General features: G+C 38.8%; 1 protein-coding gene across 1 annotated transcript in view; it reads right to left on the reverse strand.

Annotated features, from left to right (window-relative positions):
• Positions 1 to 2,202: 2,202 nt before the first annotated feature.
• ITGB5 (integrin subunit beta 5) overlaps positions 2,203 to 17,905 on the reverse strand; it is an 80,559-nt gene continuing 64,856 nt past the window's right edge. The window contains exons 11-15 of the mRNA XM_007429630.3: positions 15,014 to 15,236; positions 13,516 to 13,619; positions 7,407 to 7,523; positions 3,947 to 4,113; positions 2,203 to 2,794 (exon numbers count right to left, since the gene is read on the reverse strand). Of these exons, the coding sequence (XP_007429692.1) occupies positions 2,699 to 2,794; positions 3,947 to 4,113; positions 7,407 to 7,523; positions 13,516 to 13,619; positions 15,014 to 15,236 (707 nt within the window). The 3' untranslated portion in view covers positions 2,203 to 2,698. The remainder of the gene's footprint in view (positions 2,795 to 3,946; positions 4,114 to 7,406; positions 7,524 to 13,515; positions 13,620 to 15,013; positions 15,237 to 17,905) is intronic.

Raw genomic sequence — 17,905 nt, forward strand, 5'->3', positions numbered from 1 at the left:
GTACTAGTTATCCAGATTTTGCAGCCTGGAGGATTAGGCTACATCACCCTAGTTTTTATTGCTGATTCGCATATTTATTTGTTACCTTTCCTCCAGGAGCTCAAAATGGCATTCATACCACTTGAAGTGGATTTAGGATCGTAATGAAAGATATTTCATACCTCACTTAGTAAGTCCCAGTACAGAATCAGATTTGCCTTACCAAGTACCTCATTGGGAAGAAAAATAAAAGACAAAAAAGGTTTTTTTAGAGTCAGTCTTCTCTATAGTGCTATCTCATTTTGAAGTAAAGCTGAACCTAGCAATTACAATTATGATACTTCGGGATCATACTGAGATAATTCATAGCCTCAAGCCATTTGTTTTATTTCTGCTGCCTTCTGAACTGGGCCTAATATGCAACAGTAGTTTTAAGAAATCCCAGCTGGGTCACTGCAAGAAATAAGGAGTTCATTAAGGCTAATGAAATTAACAATTAACTTGTCGCTTCTATTAATTGCAGCTAAGCTCAGAAGACAACTCTATGCATGTTTACTTGGAAGTCCACCAATTATATATCAAAAGCTACTTCTAAGTATGCCAAAGAATGCTCAAACTATCGCACAATTGCACTCATTTCACATGCTAGCAAGGTTATGCTCAAAATCCTACAAGCTAGGCTTCAGCAATACATGAACCGAGAACTACTGGATGTACAAGCTGGGTTTCGAAGAGGCAGAGGAACTAGAGATCAAATCGCCAACATTCGCTGGATCATGGAGAAAGCACGAGAATTCCAGAAAAATATCTACTTCTGCTTCATTGACTATGCAAAAGCCTTTGATTGTGTGGATCACAACAAACTGTGGCAAATTCTTAAAGAGATGGGAGTACCAGACCACCTTACCTGTCTCCTGAGAAATCTGTATGCGGGCCAAGAAGCAACAGTTAGAACTGGTCATGGAACAACCAATTGGTTCAAAATAGGGAAAGGTGTACGACAAGGCTGTATACTGTCACCCTGCTTATTTAACCTATATGCAGAGTACATCATGAGAAATGCCAGGCTGGAAGAATCACAAGCCGGAATTAAGATTGCAGGGAGAATCATCAACAACCTCAGATATGCAGACGATACCACCCTAATGGCAGAAAGTGAAGAAGAACTAAAGAGCCTCTTGATGAGGGTGAAAGAGGAGAGTGCGAAAGCTGGCTTGAAACTCAACATTAAAAAAACTAAGATCATGGCATCTGGACCCATCAATTCCTGGCAAATAGAAGGGGTAGAAATGGAAGCAGTAACAGACTTCATTTATTTGGGCTCCAAGATCACCGCAGATGGAGACTGCAGCCATGAAATTAAAAGACGCTTGCTCCTTGAGAGGAAAGCTATGGCAAGCCTAGATAGCATATTAAAAAGCAGAGACATCACCTTGCCGACAAAGATCCGCATAGTCAAAGCTATGGTTTTTCCAGTAGTAATGTATGGCTGTGAGAGCTGGACCATAAAGGCTGAGTGCCGAAGAATTGATGCCTTTGAACTGTGGTGCTGGAGAAGACTCTTGAGAGTCCCCTGGACTGCTAGGAGGTCAAACCAGTCAATCTTAAAGGAAATCAACCCTGATTGCTCATTGGAAGGATCGATAATGAAGCTCAAGCTCAGATACTTTGGTCACCTAATGCGAAGAGAGATCTCTTTGGAGAAGACCCTGATGCTGGGAAAGATTGAAGGCAAAAGGAGAAGAGGACGGCAGAGGATGAGATGGTTAGATAGCATCACTGAAACAATGAGCATGAAACTGAGCAAACTCAGGGAGGCAGTGAAGGACAGGAAGGCCTGGCGCAATATGGTTCATGGGGTCACGAAGAGTCGGACACGACTTAACGACTAAACAACAACAACTTCTAAGTAAGCATTTTTAATGACAATTTTAAAATGTTACTTTATTTTCACGTCTGTAGCTACTACATTACTGTGTTCTGGCTCAAAATGGTACTCTAGACAAATGAGTAGCTTCTCTGCTCATATTATTTGATGTTTTATTTCTGCTTTTTTACCATTCTGATTGATTATAGTTCTTTCATAGCAATAATTTAAATTTAGATAATGTTTATTACAATTATTTTAAGTTCTAATTGTCCTGTGAAATTTGTAGATAGCGTATCTGACATTTCACGGTACAGGTGCTCAGGGGAAAATAAATTACTAAATGACACAGCACATCTGTATATGCAATTGTTTTATTTATTTTTTTTATAAAAATTATTCTAAAGACTGTGTAGCATCTGGATCTTTTTTTAAAGAAGTTTTCACCACCAAGATCTCCATTGCTAGATTTTCTTCCCCCCTAGAAATTGTCAGCAACACAATATCCCTCTGAATTTGGGACTGCATACTTTTTCCTACTGAAATATGGATGAAGCTGTTACATGGTGTATTGTTCAATCTTCTGGCACTTCCAAGCCATCAGAAGAGTTCCAAATCAGCGAGGCCCAGTTTGGAGTATATCAGAATGGCTTTGAGTTAGAAATCTGAAGAGCAGGCTGGCCGCTGGCCATTTGTCCTTAGCATGCAAACAGAAGCCCTCTCCTGCTATTGGCTGCATTTTCAGCGATTGTGCAGCTGCCCAGGGTTCCCTCTTCCATTTGGCAAGCACTGAAGAAGGAAGCCAAGCAGTTATCAAGCATTCCATTTTCTCACCCAGCCTTGAGTAATTCATCAGTCAACTGTGCCATTATAGGTCCTGTTGAGCTTGTTGAACGTGAAGTCTAAACTATGTGTGGAAATGGGCTTGCGGTAAAGAGGGTTTGAAGCCTTAAAAAAAAAAAAAACAAGGAAAGGAAAATTATGAAACAGAATGCCTTCTCGGTAAGATTAAACTATACATACACACTATTAAATATGATTTACTATTAAAGACAGGTTATTCTGTTAGCCTTTCACACTTGTCTCTTGTAACATTTAAAAGTCTTGCTCTATTGACACTGATTCTTAAAAATCCTGTCCTTTAATGCCACAAAATTTGAACAAAGTAGCCAGTCTACAAAATTGTTCACATATAGCCTCTCACTGTCCTATTTGATTTTGTCTAGTTTGCACTGGAAGAAATTTTTATGTTGTTACATAAGGGGTAAATTGAAGAATTGTAATATCTGTGAGATTATGGAAGGATTTTGTTTTCTATCTTAAGTGGAGTCATATAAGCATCCTCAGCAATCAGTAACAAGGGCATTATGAATCTACAATGGCATACAGTATGGCTAAATAAATTGAATTTTCTTTATAATGCTCAAGCTAATTCCACATAAAACTGAGTTATCAAAAATGGAATAATATAGTTTTTCATTCAGAGCAGGGAATGGAACCATGGTAATATTTTCTGACTATTTAGGTTGTGTGAAGCATTTGCAGAGGTGTTTCATTTCAGTAACAATTCTGGTGGAAACGTCTTATCTATGTGCACTCAGATGCCCAGGTGATATGGGGTGGACTTTGAAGTGCTGCACTGAAGATATAAGAGAATGTAATCCCTTAAAATTTTAGGCAAAAAATTTAGAAACGTGCTTCAGTTGCTTTGCCAAATATCTCTTTAAATAATTCACACAACCCTAATTTCTACCATCCTTCCTCCACATTGTCTTGAATTCATTTATATCCAGGTAAAGAGATCTTGACAACAGACCGATGTACATTGCTACAATCAAAGACAGAAGCTTCTATGTATGTCAAGAGGGCAATATAAAATACAATTCTCAAAAAGTGCCTGAATAATAAAACCTAACATGTTTCCTAAATGCATTTTTCCCCTTTCAAGAAGTACACTTCTTGACTTGAGGTCATTCCCGAACAACAAAGCTTTCCTTCCCAGACTCCAAGTTCTTAGCATCCTTTTGCATTTCTTCACATTTTTAAACCAGTGTAGCAGCATTTTCTAGCTCCTCTTTACTTCCCTAACTTAATACTTACCATTTCATATCTTGCCCGGGAACGCTCACTTTGGAATTTGGCAAATTCCCGTCTGTCATGAATAGTAACCAACAGCTTCCAGATTGCCAAAAGAACAATGCCTAGGAGCACAATGCTGCCTACTACAGCCAGTAAGATCATCAGGGCATCAGGGGCAGTACTGCACTCTAATAAGAAGGAGAACACACTTCAATATTACTGATAAGAACAGTGTCTTCAAAAACCCCCTCACCAAGGGATGGGGGAGTAATGAAACAAACAGCCCCTGAATTTTGCATGAATCTAAATAATTGGAAAATACCTGAATGTAACTGTTTTCAAATGCTATTATCCATCTTTCAACACTGAAAGTAGACCTGAGATTTAAGCAACAATCTATTCCTAACAAATTACCTCCTGATTCATTTGTATAATTCATTAACATGGATGATGTTGCAAACTGAATTCATATAATTGAGTTTGATGTGGACTGCTGGCTGTGCATGTACATCATTAAGCAGATGGGAAACTGTTGTATCAGCAGCTCCCCAGAATTACCCCAAATCAGAGCAGCGTATAGAACTTAAAAAATGAAATGTCACTGCTTAAAGGTTTATGCGCACACAGCTTGTGACTGATGGATATAGGTCACACTCCTTTGTGTCAGAAAAATCCCCTTGCAGGGAAGGTTATATGCATAAAATAATCTGGGAATTATCAGACAGACTTAAATATACTCATTTTACTTTAAAGAGCAACCCACCATTGGATTAAGCATGAGTCCATATGTTTACAGGGTTGCTATATGTAACAAAATTGGATTCTGCTGTAAGTTCCAACAATGCAGAAATGGATATTCTTTAGATCGGTATTAAAGGAAAAGCTTTTTCAGGGTTATGAATCTCGTCTGCCAGGTGCACTATTTATATATTATTTATTTATCTATTTATTAATAACATTTATATTAAATATTTCATATAATAATATAACTTTCTGATGCTGAAAGTTGCCGGCCAGAAATGGTCGATGCTTCAGCGGTTCGAGTCCAGCCTTCGCGTTAACAGGGTGAGCTCCTGTTTCCTCCCCAGTTCCTGTCAACCCAACAGTTCGAAAACTCATGGGAGTAGATAAATGGGGACTCTCACTCCAGTGGGAGGAAAAATGCTGGCGGCGCCTTGCAAAAAGGAGTTAGGAGCAGTTGCTGGTAAGCATGAAAAACCGGGCGCGCCCAAAAAGGGCGCAAAGCAACGGAAACCCTGCCTCCTGCGCTCGCCAGCTGGGCTCTGCTCTAGGAAGGAGGCTCTGGCAAAACCACTTCCGAAACACCTTGCCTTGAAAACTGCAAAGGACTTGTCCAAAGCAGTCACTGCAGAGTCAGTAATGACTGAGCGCAGATAAAAAAAAAAAAAAAACAATTTGTGAGATACATTTCTCACAGCAGATGGCAGCACTTAGCCAACACTGATCTTGAAAAAGCTAAGCAGGATCACATTGGGTTAATTCTTGGATGGGAACCACCAGGAACACCCAGGGCTGTAGACTAGATGTGAAGTAAAGGCAACAACATATCATTTCTATATTACTGCAAAGAAGACAAGATGGACATATTGATGTAGTCACCATGAATCAAGTATGACCCAAGGAAAGCTTTACTGTTAAATATTTGGAAGTTCAGAATATGGAAATGAGAAAATAGTTTTTCACTGTTTCTGATTCCTGGCCTGAAGTTCAACTTTACAGCTGTTCACACCAGATGTAATTGAAATGAATATTCAGTTACAAATGAACTCTTTCCAATGTTTCTGTGTAAATTGCTATTCAATACATTGAATTATCTAGATTCTTTTCAATCTGGTGATAATTATATTTAAGCTTAGCTGGCATATGGGATGGGTGGGAATTTATGTCCAGTTGGTTAGATCTTGTCCCAAATGTTTCCTCTGGCAGTAGTGCTTCCAAACTGAAGTAAGCTTATTTCATCAACCCATCTCAAAACCAGAGCAGCCACAAATATAGCCTTTTCCTGTACTGGCATGTTGAAAATCCTTATAAGACCAATTTTATATAAGACAGCAAATGTAGAAGAATATCATCCTCAAAAATCATTTTCAAAGTCACAGTGCAACTGTATGACAGTTTATCTTAAAGTAATTTGACAACAATACCATAAAGGCTTTGTTATATGCAAAATATTACATACTCTGATAGTTGACTGGCACATGGAAATTGCTGATTTGCAGAACCAGTGACAAGAACTGCATGTAAAAAGAACTGCAAATTTCATTCTTACTCTTAGAAATGTGTATATGGTAGATATATGATGCATCTGAAGCAAAACTAAACAAACAGCAATTAAAGAATTTGGTGCTGGTCAAATAATAGAGATTCTGATGTCCCAACCTGTAATATGGGAAAAGGAGCTCATGGGAGGGAGGTCTTAAAAGAAAAAAAGCACTTATAATTCCAATGAGGAGAAGCGGACACAGAAGAAGATCTATGTTTATGGGCATTTTTTTTTCCTGACCATGCATGGATCTGAAAAAGACTGATGTTTTATCAGTAATTTGGATAAACCTACCCTTACGGTTCAACCTCTGTCTAGAACTAATGGCTGGAGGCCAAACAAAGACACAGTATACTGATACTCCTATTCCACAATAATTTAAAATGCAGACTGAACTTGTAATGTCAGTGTTAATAATTTATTTTAGGTAAGTAAAAACTGAAAGTGACTGACTCTGCTGTATGCCACTGAACTACTGAACGTGATTTAGAACTTGTATTTTTCTTCATATGATTTATCTACATATAAAAAGCACAAAATGTCCAAAATGCGTGGACATTTTCTGCATCATATACAGCGCTAGGAAATGAGTTTGCTAACAAATATGTATGTAGAAAGCTTGAACTAATTGTGTGCAGTGGCTAAACAATGAAGTTCGAAGCAGAGTTTTTGCCATAATTTTTGCGCTAAGAGCACTCGGCTAATTAAAGGAAGATTTCCACTGTTAATTTGTATTTGATGACAAAGCTCTATGCCTTCATTTTATGTCCCAATCAGTTTATTACTTTCAGATTGAAGTCTTCCTGAAAGCAGCACAAGCATGTTGAGAAGCAATATATGCCTTTGAAATTATATTGTCTTGCTAAGTACAAATGATCTGGTATGAGTTGTCAGATTTTCAAATGCTAGTATTAATAGCCCATTTTCTAAATTACATTCTGGATTTTGTCTCGCATTTTTTAGATGTCCCTTGTGCTACCAATAGCCGTTTCTCTCTTCAGTATTGCACCACCCACTTTCTATAAAAATTGGAGTTGAATTGATCCACATGTATTTTTTCTACTAATGAAAACTGTGTCCAAATCTGTTTCTGTGTCTTGTACCATTCTAAGATAGCTTGGTTTTTAAAATTCTCCTTGCCTTGCTAATCTGGAGATTTTACATTAATAAGAAAAAGTGAGCAGATTAAGTAACTACCTGGTTCCTTGAGAACACTGATATTTGTCTTTCCACTGATGAGTTCTGAGTACGTGAATTTCATCACACAATCCTTCACTGGATAAGCGCATAAGACTGAATTAGGGTCACTGGTTTCTGAAATAACATTAAAAAAACTCAGTGGAATAAAGGATGTTAATACAATACCTAGTAATATATTCGAATACAAAACTCACGTTCCATGTTTGCTTTGTTGGGCATGTGTTCAGTGCATCATAATGTGCTTAACATGCCTGTTGTTTTGGCCTCTGCAGTTGAAGGATATGTTGGGATTCTCATAGGACTCTGGATTCCTTTCAATATGAGAGGCTTCTTGTGAGTACATATGGAGCACATTATGAAAGTGTTCACAAGTCGAAAATTGTACAAACCATTAACACAGAGAGTGTGTTGTATGAGATGTCCAACCTACTTGCCTTAGCTTCATGTCTAATTGTTTATAAATCCATGGATAGACATCAGTCCACGAATGCAAGGAAATGTTGATGTGGTTTATACCCTACTAAAACTGTAATTGATATGAGTTCCTGAAAGAAGGCCAAACAAAACTGAATTTTGGAGCAATTTCTTTGGAAGAGGAAGTTTCATTTCCTTCTACAAATCTGCATAAAGGAAGTAACTGTCTAGAAACAGGCTTAATTTTGCAGCCTATTTCTGGGCATAGGGAGTGGGAAGAGAATTACAATATTGGGTGATACGTATTACAGAAATAAGTGTTGTGAAAATACTACAGATGGATCAACAGATAGCATTAAATGAATCTGTTAACTAAAAGCTTCCAGAAATCTGGGGTAGGTTGAGGTAGGCAAGTGACATGTTTTCAGGTAGGTCTATTTTTACTTATACAGACTTCAATCCTTTTAAAAACTATTTAGCCCTTTGGGAAATAAAGACACCTGGCAGCTGTTTCTAGCTGTGACAAGACAATGCTAAGCACTGTTATTACTAGTAAAAATAAGACACACTAGGCAGTTTACAAGAAAGAAAACTAAAATGAGTCAAAAATAAAATTCTAAAAAGCCAATATGAAAAGTTGCTTTGCCCCCCACCAAAACTATAAAAAGGAGGGGGTCTTGCTTCAATTGCAGTAGCAGTTTATTCCCTGAAACAGACCCTCCAAAGAAAAAAAGCAGAACTGAGGATATTAAAAATACCTATAGTGAGATCTTCAACAAAGTCCGGTTTCTGTGCTCAAAGCATGGAGCAGACTCTAGGAGGAAGCAGTTCTTCAGGTAATGTGGGGCTTAGCCTGTATGGCTTTGAGCATTACAGCGAGCACCTTGAACTGGATCACAGTACAATTAAAGTTCAACTATTTTACCACAGGAATGAAGTGGTACATCCACAAGTACCACTTGTCACTCATGTTGTTGCATTCTGGGCAAACTTTATGAGGGGTCACTTAAATATTCTTGAGTATACTGTGTCTGTTTCTATTGCAACTACATGCTGAGGGCTGAAACTCTTCCCTGCTGATCTATACCCTGGGTGAACCTTTGGCTCCTTGACAAGTAGGAGTCGACAAATAGCCTGAACACATAGAGATTCAAGCATCTCAATGAACTTTTGAACTTGATTGCTCCCATGGCACCTGGCACCAAACTCACTTCCTTTGCAGCTCCAGCTCCAGACTAATTCACCAAGAGTTGCTAGAAGTACTGTAGGTATACAGGACAGGTATTGAATTACAACGTGCATTATTTCTATGGATTCTTGGCCAAGTTCTCATAGATTTCCTAAAGTCTGCAGGATTCTAAGAATTCTTGCAAAAACACTGAACTTTATGAACAGTGGTGGATTCCCATTCAGTCATAGTCCATACAAACTCAAACTACAATGGAAATGCCATTGGGAATACAGAGAGAAAAAAATTGTATTTTTCTCAGCCAGCCACACTGAGCACAAACCAATAACTGCAAAAAGAGCTAAGAAAGAGTTGTGTGGGTTACTGCAACAACTGAGTATCAAATACATTTTCTTTGAACAGTAAATTTATAGGTTCCTAGAGTCTGATTATCAATCTCTTTCTCTTTTCAACCCAGTGTTGATAGTAAAACAAGTATCAGAGTTCCTTCCATTCAAGCTAAGACATGAAGATTTAGTAATTAGAGAGAAAAAGAGATTATAACCATGAGATCAGACATAAACTATTGTCTGCTCTCCTAATTTTCACCCCCTCTCTTTTGACTTCACTTTTCAACATTCCAAAGTCCCATCCTGAGTAGCAACTGCAAAATGCTGACAAAGTGAAGATATTATCAAAACTGCAATCCATCCACTTGCATTCCCAAAAAAGTGCTTAATAGTTTCAGATTCAAAAAGGGTAGAAGGATAATTACTGAGAGCAAAGGTGGAAGTTGCAGAGAAAGGGGGAGAAATGAAACAGTGATTAAGTAAAGAGGGTGGCACTGTTGAAAAGGCTTGTCAAAAACAAAATTTTGTTGGAGATGTAATAAGGACAATGTTTCTTAAAAACATATGTTTTTACAATGTCCTATATTTACTACATTTTTGGAGAAAATAGTGGACTATATACAGTAAATATGATTGTGTGACAAAAGCTAAAATTTTCAGAGGATAATATTCTTTTGAACTATATAACTAGTATATGGAACTTGACAACTGGATGTAAATGGATTCTCCGTGCCCTTACTATGGCCAAAAGACTGATATTGCAGCACTGGAAAGATAAATGTGTGGCCCCCTTCACTCAATGGATGGAAGACCTGATTGCACTTGCCACCCACGAGCAGATTGCCCATAGACGTAGACTTTGTATGGACAAGGATAATGAAATATGGGACTCATTTATACAAAATACACTGGGTTAAAAGAAAAAAAACAGGATAGTCATATAACTCTATTAGAAATATATATGTACTTGAATAATATTCACATTATATAAGCATATATAGAATTGTAACTGTTCACTGTTATATTTTTTTTCTTTTTTCACTTTTATACTAAAGCACCTTTATGTATTAGATAGATAGACAGATAGATAGGGTGGCACTGCTTGAAGCATTTTGTAGTGAATTATATAAGGACAGACTGCTGCCATGAAAATGCAGATGTAGAACCTCATTATCTGATTTTAGATGGATTGCCTTGTGGTAGGTTTCTTCCCCTCTCAATGTATCTTTTGTGTCAGAAGTGTGCAAAACCTTTTGAGTAAGACTGCAAGTATGAAATGCCCCATTTTAGATGCAGAGTAGATTATTTTGAGGGCTTCCAAACACTTCCAAAATGCCTGAACTAGCCTGTTTCACATTCAAAGCAGGATGTTTCAAATTTGAAATGGTTTAATTCAAAATAGTTTGCGTACCTCTACTCTGGTACGTACAGTCTGGGTTTCATACGTGTCCACTTTCCCGCCGACTTTAGTGGGGTGAACTGAGTGTCAATGCCATGTTGGCCAGAATGACACCGAATTAAAATTAGCCTCCAGGGAGACACCATCAAGGCTGTCTTGTGCAGACTGTGGCTATGCTTCTTATTCTAGCAGGACAGGAAGTGTGTATAATGTGGGTCCCAATACAGTACAAACAAGTGAAGCCTTTTGAAACAGCTGCAACATTCACCAAGGGCAGGCTCATCGTGGGTAACCAGACGTGCACATGTTGCCCACAGACATAAGAAGCTACTCTATTCTTTATTAAAGGCATTATTATTTATTATGTAGAACAAAGACATTTTTCTTCACAGGCAGATGTAAATTGAACCAGCAGCGGCTCGTTAGCCTTACTACCAAGGATCTTTTAAGGTCAGCATACGGAGAATGTGCCCACAGAGAAAAGCTGCGCTCAACTATCAAGCCATAACCACGGATTATCTGCAGGAGGAGACTGGTAAATAAGTCCCACTTGCTTAATCCTCTCTCTGTGTGCGCGTGTTTTTTTTTTAAAAAATGCAGGGTTATAGAACGGATCACTCAACAAAACAATGTGGCACGGGTGGTTCAAATTCTATAAATTCTTGCAGTAATTTAAGATCATTTCCCCTCTTATTTATTACCTGGAGACAAGATTAGCTTTATAAAGCATGAAAAATAAGGGGATAAGTATTTGATAAATTCCGTGAGGACTCTCTCATGGGACAGAGGGGACGAGCTCTTTCCTAGCCTAGATTCTGTTTGACTACGTATGATCTCCGGGCACTGCTGCTCTTCCTTTAGTTTATGCTGAAATCCTGTTGCCTATAAAATTAAGGTTTTGAACATTTGGGGTATATTATTCTAGACATGCTTATTTCAAATTAAACCACAATGAACTGTGCAGAGTTCTGACCAAACACACTGAACGCAGCACTGTTCATCTTCCATTTTCTTGGGGAATGCTAACACAAGTAGCATTCCAAACTGAACTGCAGCTCATTATCTATAATTATCCTATTTTTATAGGATCCTAAATCCTGTATGCTTCCTCATACAGCTAATCCAACTGCAACTGTCCCCAAAAGCTGATGCTTCCATCTCTAAGGAGCAAACCAGAGGTGAAAAGATTTATATTTAATATCCTGCCAACAGGGCAGACAAGGAAATCGTTCTGTAAATTTGGCCTTTCAACAGTTTGTAATTTTCTCCTTGTATTGGAATGCCTTTGTGTGCAATCCAGTACAATATTTAGCTAAATTATCTCTGCAGAGCTTAAACATGTGAATTTAGAAAACAATGCCTTAATCTAAAGGCTGCCATTTAGAGTTATTCACATTCAGTTACCTGAAATTAAGTTTTTAAAACTTGTACACTTTTGTATTTACAGAAAAAGGAAGATTTCAGGTAGCTATTCCAGGTAAAATCATAATTAAAATACGCTGCCACAAAAACCTCTACTGCACTCCTAGATGCCACTAATGAAGAATAGTGTTTTCTTCAAAGGATAGAAAGCAGAACTGATATTAAATCCCTATGCAAATAGCCAAAGGAATGTCAAACCCACCCTTGCCCTCAAAAGAGTGATAGAAACAAATCCACCATAGAGTAAAGAAAAGAAAAAAAAAAAAACAAGTTGCAAAACATTTACATTGGTAAATAGCTGTTGCTTGTGAAACTGGAAGGTGGGAAGAGTGAGTCAAAGCAACAGAACTCATATGAATGGATGAAGAGCAACACTGGGATGGAAAGAAAGAAGATGGGGCCATTTCTTAAAGACAACTGAGTTCAAATTTGAGTAATCCCAAAGTTAAAATACTTAAAAACTCAATAATGGAATGGACTAAGAAGACAGTCTATCCTCGCCTCAGGCAATCATCTGTGCACTCCACAAATATCACCTATATAATCCAGAAAGGTGCTGGACAGGGGCAGTGGAATATAAATTAACCCTAAGGACCATTCAATTCAGTACTCTCTGCTCTGACAGACTGTGGCAGGCAAAGGACTCTCAACCTTCTGCTGTCCAATGTTCAATTAGGTGGAAACATTAGGATTCCCTAACTGTCCATTCCCAGTTGTCTCTACCCGTCCTATCTATCTGGAAGGAGGGGCATGCTGTGGATACCATCAGCCAAGGAGTGTCAGCTGGCAGGGCCCCATAGGAGAGTCTTTTCTGCCGTGGCCCCCGCCCTTTGGAACATCATCCCGCCAGAGATTAGGTTGGCCCCAACCTTGATGGCCTTCTGCAGGGCCCTGAAGACCTGGCTCTGTGCTTGAGCCCGGGGCTCCGGGTGCATGATGGAGCCTGTCTCCTGGCTGTGTTGAGGGCTTTTTTATGATTTTCCAGCCGCTGGGTTTTATTTCTTGTTTATTGTGGGGGGGGGGGGGAGAGAGAGATGCTTTAATGTTGTGAGCTGCCCAGAGTCATGTACTGAGGTGGGTGACTATATAAATACATTTAATAAATAAATAATAAACACATTCTCTACTTCTGCTGTTCTAATGCAAAGCAGCTTATATACTTCAGAAAGTGTGTTTCCTCCAGCAACTGAACACGTGAGCAGCACAAACAGCTCAAAAAATCCCACCCAAATGAGCCAAGGACTCATGGCACCAAAAGCAAATTATGGCAGCTTCCCCTGTTAGAAATCCACCTATGATTCGCACAGTTTATATGCATAATGTTTCCATCGGCTTCACTTTGGTGGTACTTACTTAAAAAATCTACCTGTGTTACAATTTCATCCCGGCAGTGTTTTTGGCAGGTTTGGTTATCAGCCAGCCTTCCTGAGTTGAACAGGATACATTCAATGCAGTCCCTTGGAAGGAAGAATCAGTGATAAATGTATCTTCAAGTCACGTTTAAAACATAATAATGAGGCTTCTTTGGAAAGTAAAACCTCTTTCTGCATAGACTACATATCAGTACAGCAATAGATTAATTTACCCTTGTGGCTGTTACAACATGCAAAGAGAAGAACGAGCTTCAAATATTTCAATCCAAAATAGGTTATCCTTGCAACTGCATCAATACTACATGTTCAGGTGAATATCCCCTTGAGCTTAATATCTAATATGTGATGGAGATAAAAGGTTCTCACTCAAGCTCAAAGCATTTTAGCCAGATTAATCGTCTTGATATTATAACTGTAGCATTAGAACTTTGAATGACTCCCTTCTTTAAAGCTGCGATGGCCCTGACATAATACGAACTATTGCTCTAGAATCTGGTCAAATTTGATTTCACTTTTGTGACAGGATTTTGCTTCCACAGAAGCCCCACCAGACTGTGACATCTGTGGTCACTTGAACATCCTATGTCAGGTAGAACAGGCCAGCTAATAATGTGTGGGCCAAAGGCTTTCTTAATGTATAATCTAATGTATACCACAACACTGCCTCAGAAAGAGCTGTTTTGATGTCTTCATTCCTATTTAATCTGTACATAAAACAGCTATCTTTTGAATGTTAAATCTTTCCAGGAAGTGATTTCAGCTTGGTCAGCCCCACTGTAAGAATACTCATAGAAAGGATAACAGCACTTAAAAGAGAAAACATTCTAGAGAGGATTTGCTTTAGGGAACAGTTCCTTGGAATAGTCCCAAACTGGGAGTTTTAGTAATTTGAGGCTGAATAAAATTAGAACTAAGGATAAAAATGAAGGGTGTGTGTGTGTGTTGCATTAAGCAAAACAGAACACAGTATACTAGTGATTTATCACATCTTCATACACGACTGGGTTTTCCTGGCTGTCCAGGGCTATAGAAACTGGGGTGGTCAAATGTCTGACAAGCTACAATGTATGAACACCATGCTGTTTCTAATTTGGATAAGTGCTCATGAATTGTACAGACCTGAAGCAATGTTAATCAATCAGATTCCATTATGTGGGTCTTGGACTATCGGAGCAGAATGAAAGGGAGATAAGAAAGTCATTAATACGTGAGCCCCAGGAAAGTTCTATTCCACATTCTATTGTTAGAGAGTCTTTTTAATACAAAAACTAAGCCCCAACTTTCATGTATACAAAGTATTGAAAATGGTCTCCTTTATAGTAACTTCTGTCAAGCTTTGATATTCACCACTTTCTGTATTTTATACTTGTAAAAGTATACAGGATTGAAAGGACACTAATGCAGCTGAGAAACCACAAAGGAGACCCTGTCATGAAGATGCTCTTTGAGTGGTTTTGAATCTAGATATTGGCACATACCTTTTAGTACTGCAGACACCTGGGCACGTGGGACACTTCTCACACGTCTCCCCAAAAGCACCAGGTTCAGTGCACTGGCATTTCCCACAGACGCAGTTGCCTCGGCCACTGCACATTTGGCCATCGTTAGAAAGACACCGGCCTGTGTCAGTTGAGCAGTTGCAGTTGTCCCCAATATAACCATGATGGCACTCACATTCCCCACAGTGGCACTCTCCATGACCTACAGGCAAGTTACGCAAAGAAAAAAAACATCACTTGCATTGCCAGTGAAATGGGCCAGATGCTCTCTCAAAATCCAATTCAGAGATGGAACCAGACACATTCAATAATCAATATAACCCATGATCCACAAACTGGTCTTCCATCTGTGTTCACTGAAGTTCATTTAATTGTTATGGAATTATTATGTGGTTTGGGGCACACCTTAATACTTCATCTTTACTTCCTTATAAGATCATTAGTGGCCTATCTTATGAGATGAAAAGAAGACATCATATACTTTATAAATTACATGTAGGAGCAGTAGTAGCATTGAGAGCCAGTTTGGTGTAGTCTTTAAGACACCAGCCTAGAAACCAGGAAATGGTGAGTTCTAGCCCTGCCTTAGGCACGAAGCCAGCTGGGTGACCTTGGGCCAATCACTCTCTCTCAGCCCCAGGAAGCAGGCAAGGGCAACCCACTTCTGAAAAGCCTTGCCAAGAAAACTGCAGGGACTTGGCCAGGCAGTGGCCATGAGTCAACACTGACTCAAAGGCAAAAAGAAAAGAAAATAGTGGCAGCAGAAGACGTTTAGAGGAGTAGAAACACAAAACGGAGCATGAAAAGAAACTGAAGGCAAATAAAGAAAAAAATATGGTTGGTATCTACATTTCACGAGCGACAGAGCTGTTTCTCAACTGTATTACTTCAGGTTGCAGATGGGCTATTATTTAATAAACCTTTCCCTCAGAAACAAGAAAATAATATGTCCCTAGAAGGATCAGGGTAGCCTTTTTAAAACATATGTAATGTCTCTAATGCTTAAAAAAGTTGAAATTACTTAAATAATCAGAATATGGGTGTTGGCTATAGAAAAGAGGACCCAGCAATTGTCTTTTAATGGTTTCAAATAATACAGTTCTACATAAATTTACCCAGAATTCCCACCGAATTCAATGGGGATATGTTCCAAAATTGTGGGCCTAGAACTGCGGTGTAAAAGAATTCATTCAACATCAACCTGTGGAAGAAGACAGTGGGCCAACTCATCAAGTTTTCAGCCCTGAGAAAATGCTTTTACGGAGTTGTTTTATCTACTAAATGTGTACAACACCCCTTCTTTCAGGACTGGTGGGTAGATGAAGGTGTTCCATTTAAGTTGGGAGACAGCAAATTGCTCAAGGCTGCCCAGTGAATGTTTAGGCTGAGCTGTTTGTAACCAAAGTCCCACTGGTTCAAATCCATTACTCAGTCCCATACATGTCACAGGATAAATCTCCTTAGAATACGAGGAATACTGGTACTAGGGCTGTCTGTTTCAGTTATCCAAAGGAAAAGCATGTTTTGGGGGAAAAAGGACAAACCTCAAATGGATAACATCTTATATATAAAGCTCATCTGGAAAGCTTAAGCTATATGCTTTACAAGAACTAGGAATTATAAAGGAATTAAATAGAACATCAAAACAAAACACAAGTTTCTTAGTTGTTTTGGTCTCAGTAGGAAAAAAACCCCACACAGATGTTTTCTTTTCAGTTCTGGATTATTTTCTGATGCAGCCAGTCTGTTTATAGTCAAATCAGAGCAGTATCATCGTCTCTTTTGTCACCTTCTGTTCTGCACTAACAAATACTTCTTGCTAAATATTGCTAAATATTTTCAACTCCAGACCTTTTGATTGGAAACAAATTTTGCTTTCTGCCAAGAACAAGAGAAAGTAAATAGCTACTACAAAACCTGCAGGATTGCCACTGACAATATTTTGCAACAGTTTATCCCCAGAAGAATTATTTCTTAATGGTTCGTAATACAAGCCATGCACTGAAGGCTGTAGCTTGATATTTAGGGCACTTGCAAAGAAGAGTTCCTTTAAAACGATCCAGCCAAATAGTTCTTGTCAAACTACTTGATGAGATGGAACATGTTTGCAGAGTAAAGGTCATCAATTCCCCTCCCTTAGATTTGCACAAGGAAAAAAAAAAAGCTATAATCAGCTCTAAATGGGAAGTCAGCAAGGTTCTATTTAAAAGGAACTGAAGAGAATATAAAGGATTTGACTGAATTAATTTCTTCCCAGCCTTTCCTTAAGACACAGAATTTGTTATAAAATACTTATACTGTATTTTACCCTCAAAACAATTTCTATTAGGAGTTTTAGGCCAAAGTGACTCATGTTGGGGCTAAATTTAAGTCTTGTATCCTGCTTCTCCCACACATACCTACTATAGGCTGTCACCTGCCTTCCTAAGGTTCCACACCAAGCTTGGCCTCCTTTTTTCGGCCGGGGGGGGGGTGTGCCTTCAAGCCAGTGTTGACTCCTGGCGACTGCCTGGACAAGTTCCGGCAGTTTTCTTGGCAAGGTTTTTTGGAAGTGGGTTGCCCTTCCCTCCTTCCTAGAGCTGAGAGAGAGTGACTGGCCCAAGGTCACCCAGCTGGCTTCATGCCTAAGGCAGAGCTAGAACTCACCATCTCCCAGTTTATAGTCTGGTGCCTTAACCACTACACCAAACTGACTCTCTGGCCTTCTTTAATGCAGTCTAATTTCAAAAGCTTTTATGGGGAGATCTGCCCATTCATGAAATTTATTTGATTTATATACCTGCTTATCTCATACAAGTGACTCAGGGTGGCTTACAAAGATTACAGTCCAGAAAAAAATAGATGGATACAGCAAGAAACTTGAAGCATACC

The sequence above is a fragment of the Python bivittatus genome, unplaced genomic scaffold (assembly GCF_059951505.1).
Source record: "Python bivittatus isolate LINGU-HERP-01145 unplaced genomic scaffold, Pbiv_v1 ctg000480_np1212, whole genome shotgun sequence".
NCBI lineage: Eukaryota > Metazoa > Chordata > Lepidosauria > Squamata > Pythonidae > Python > Python bivittatus.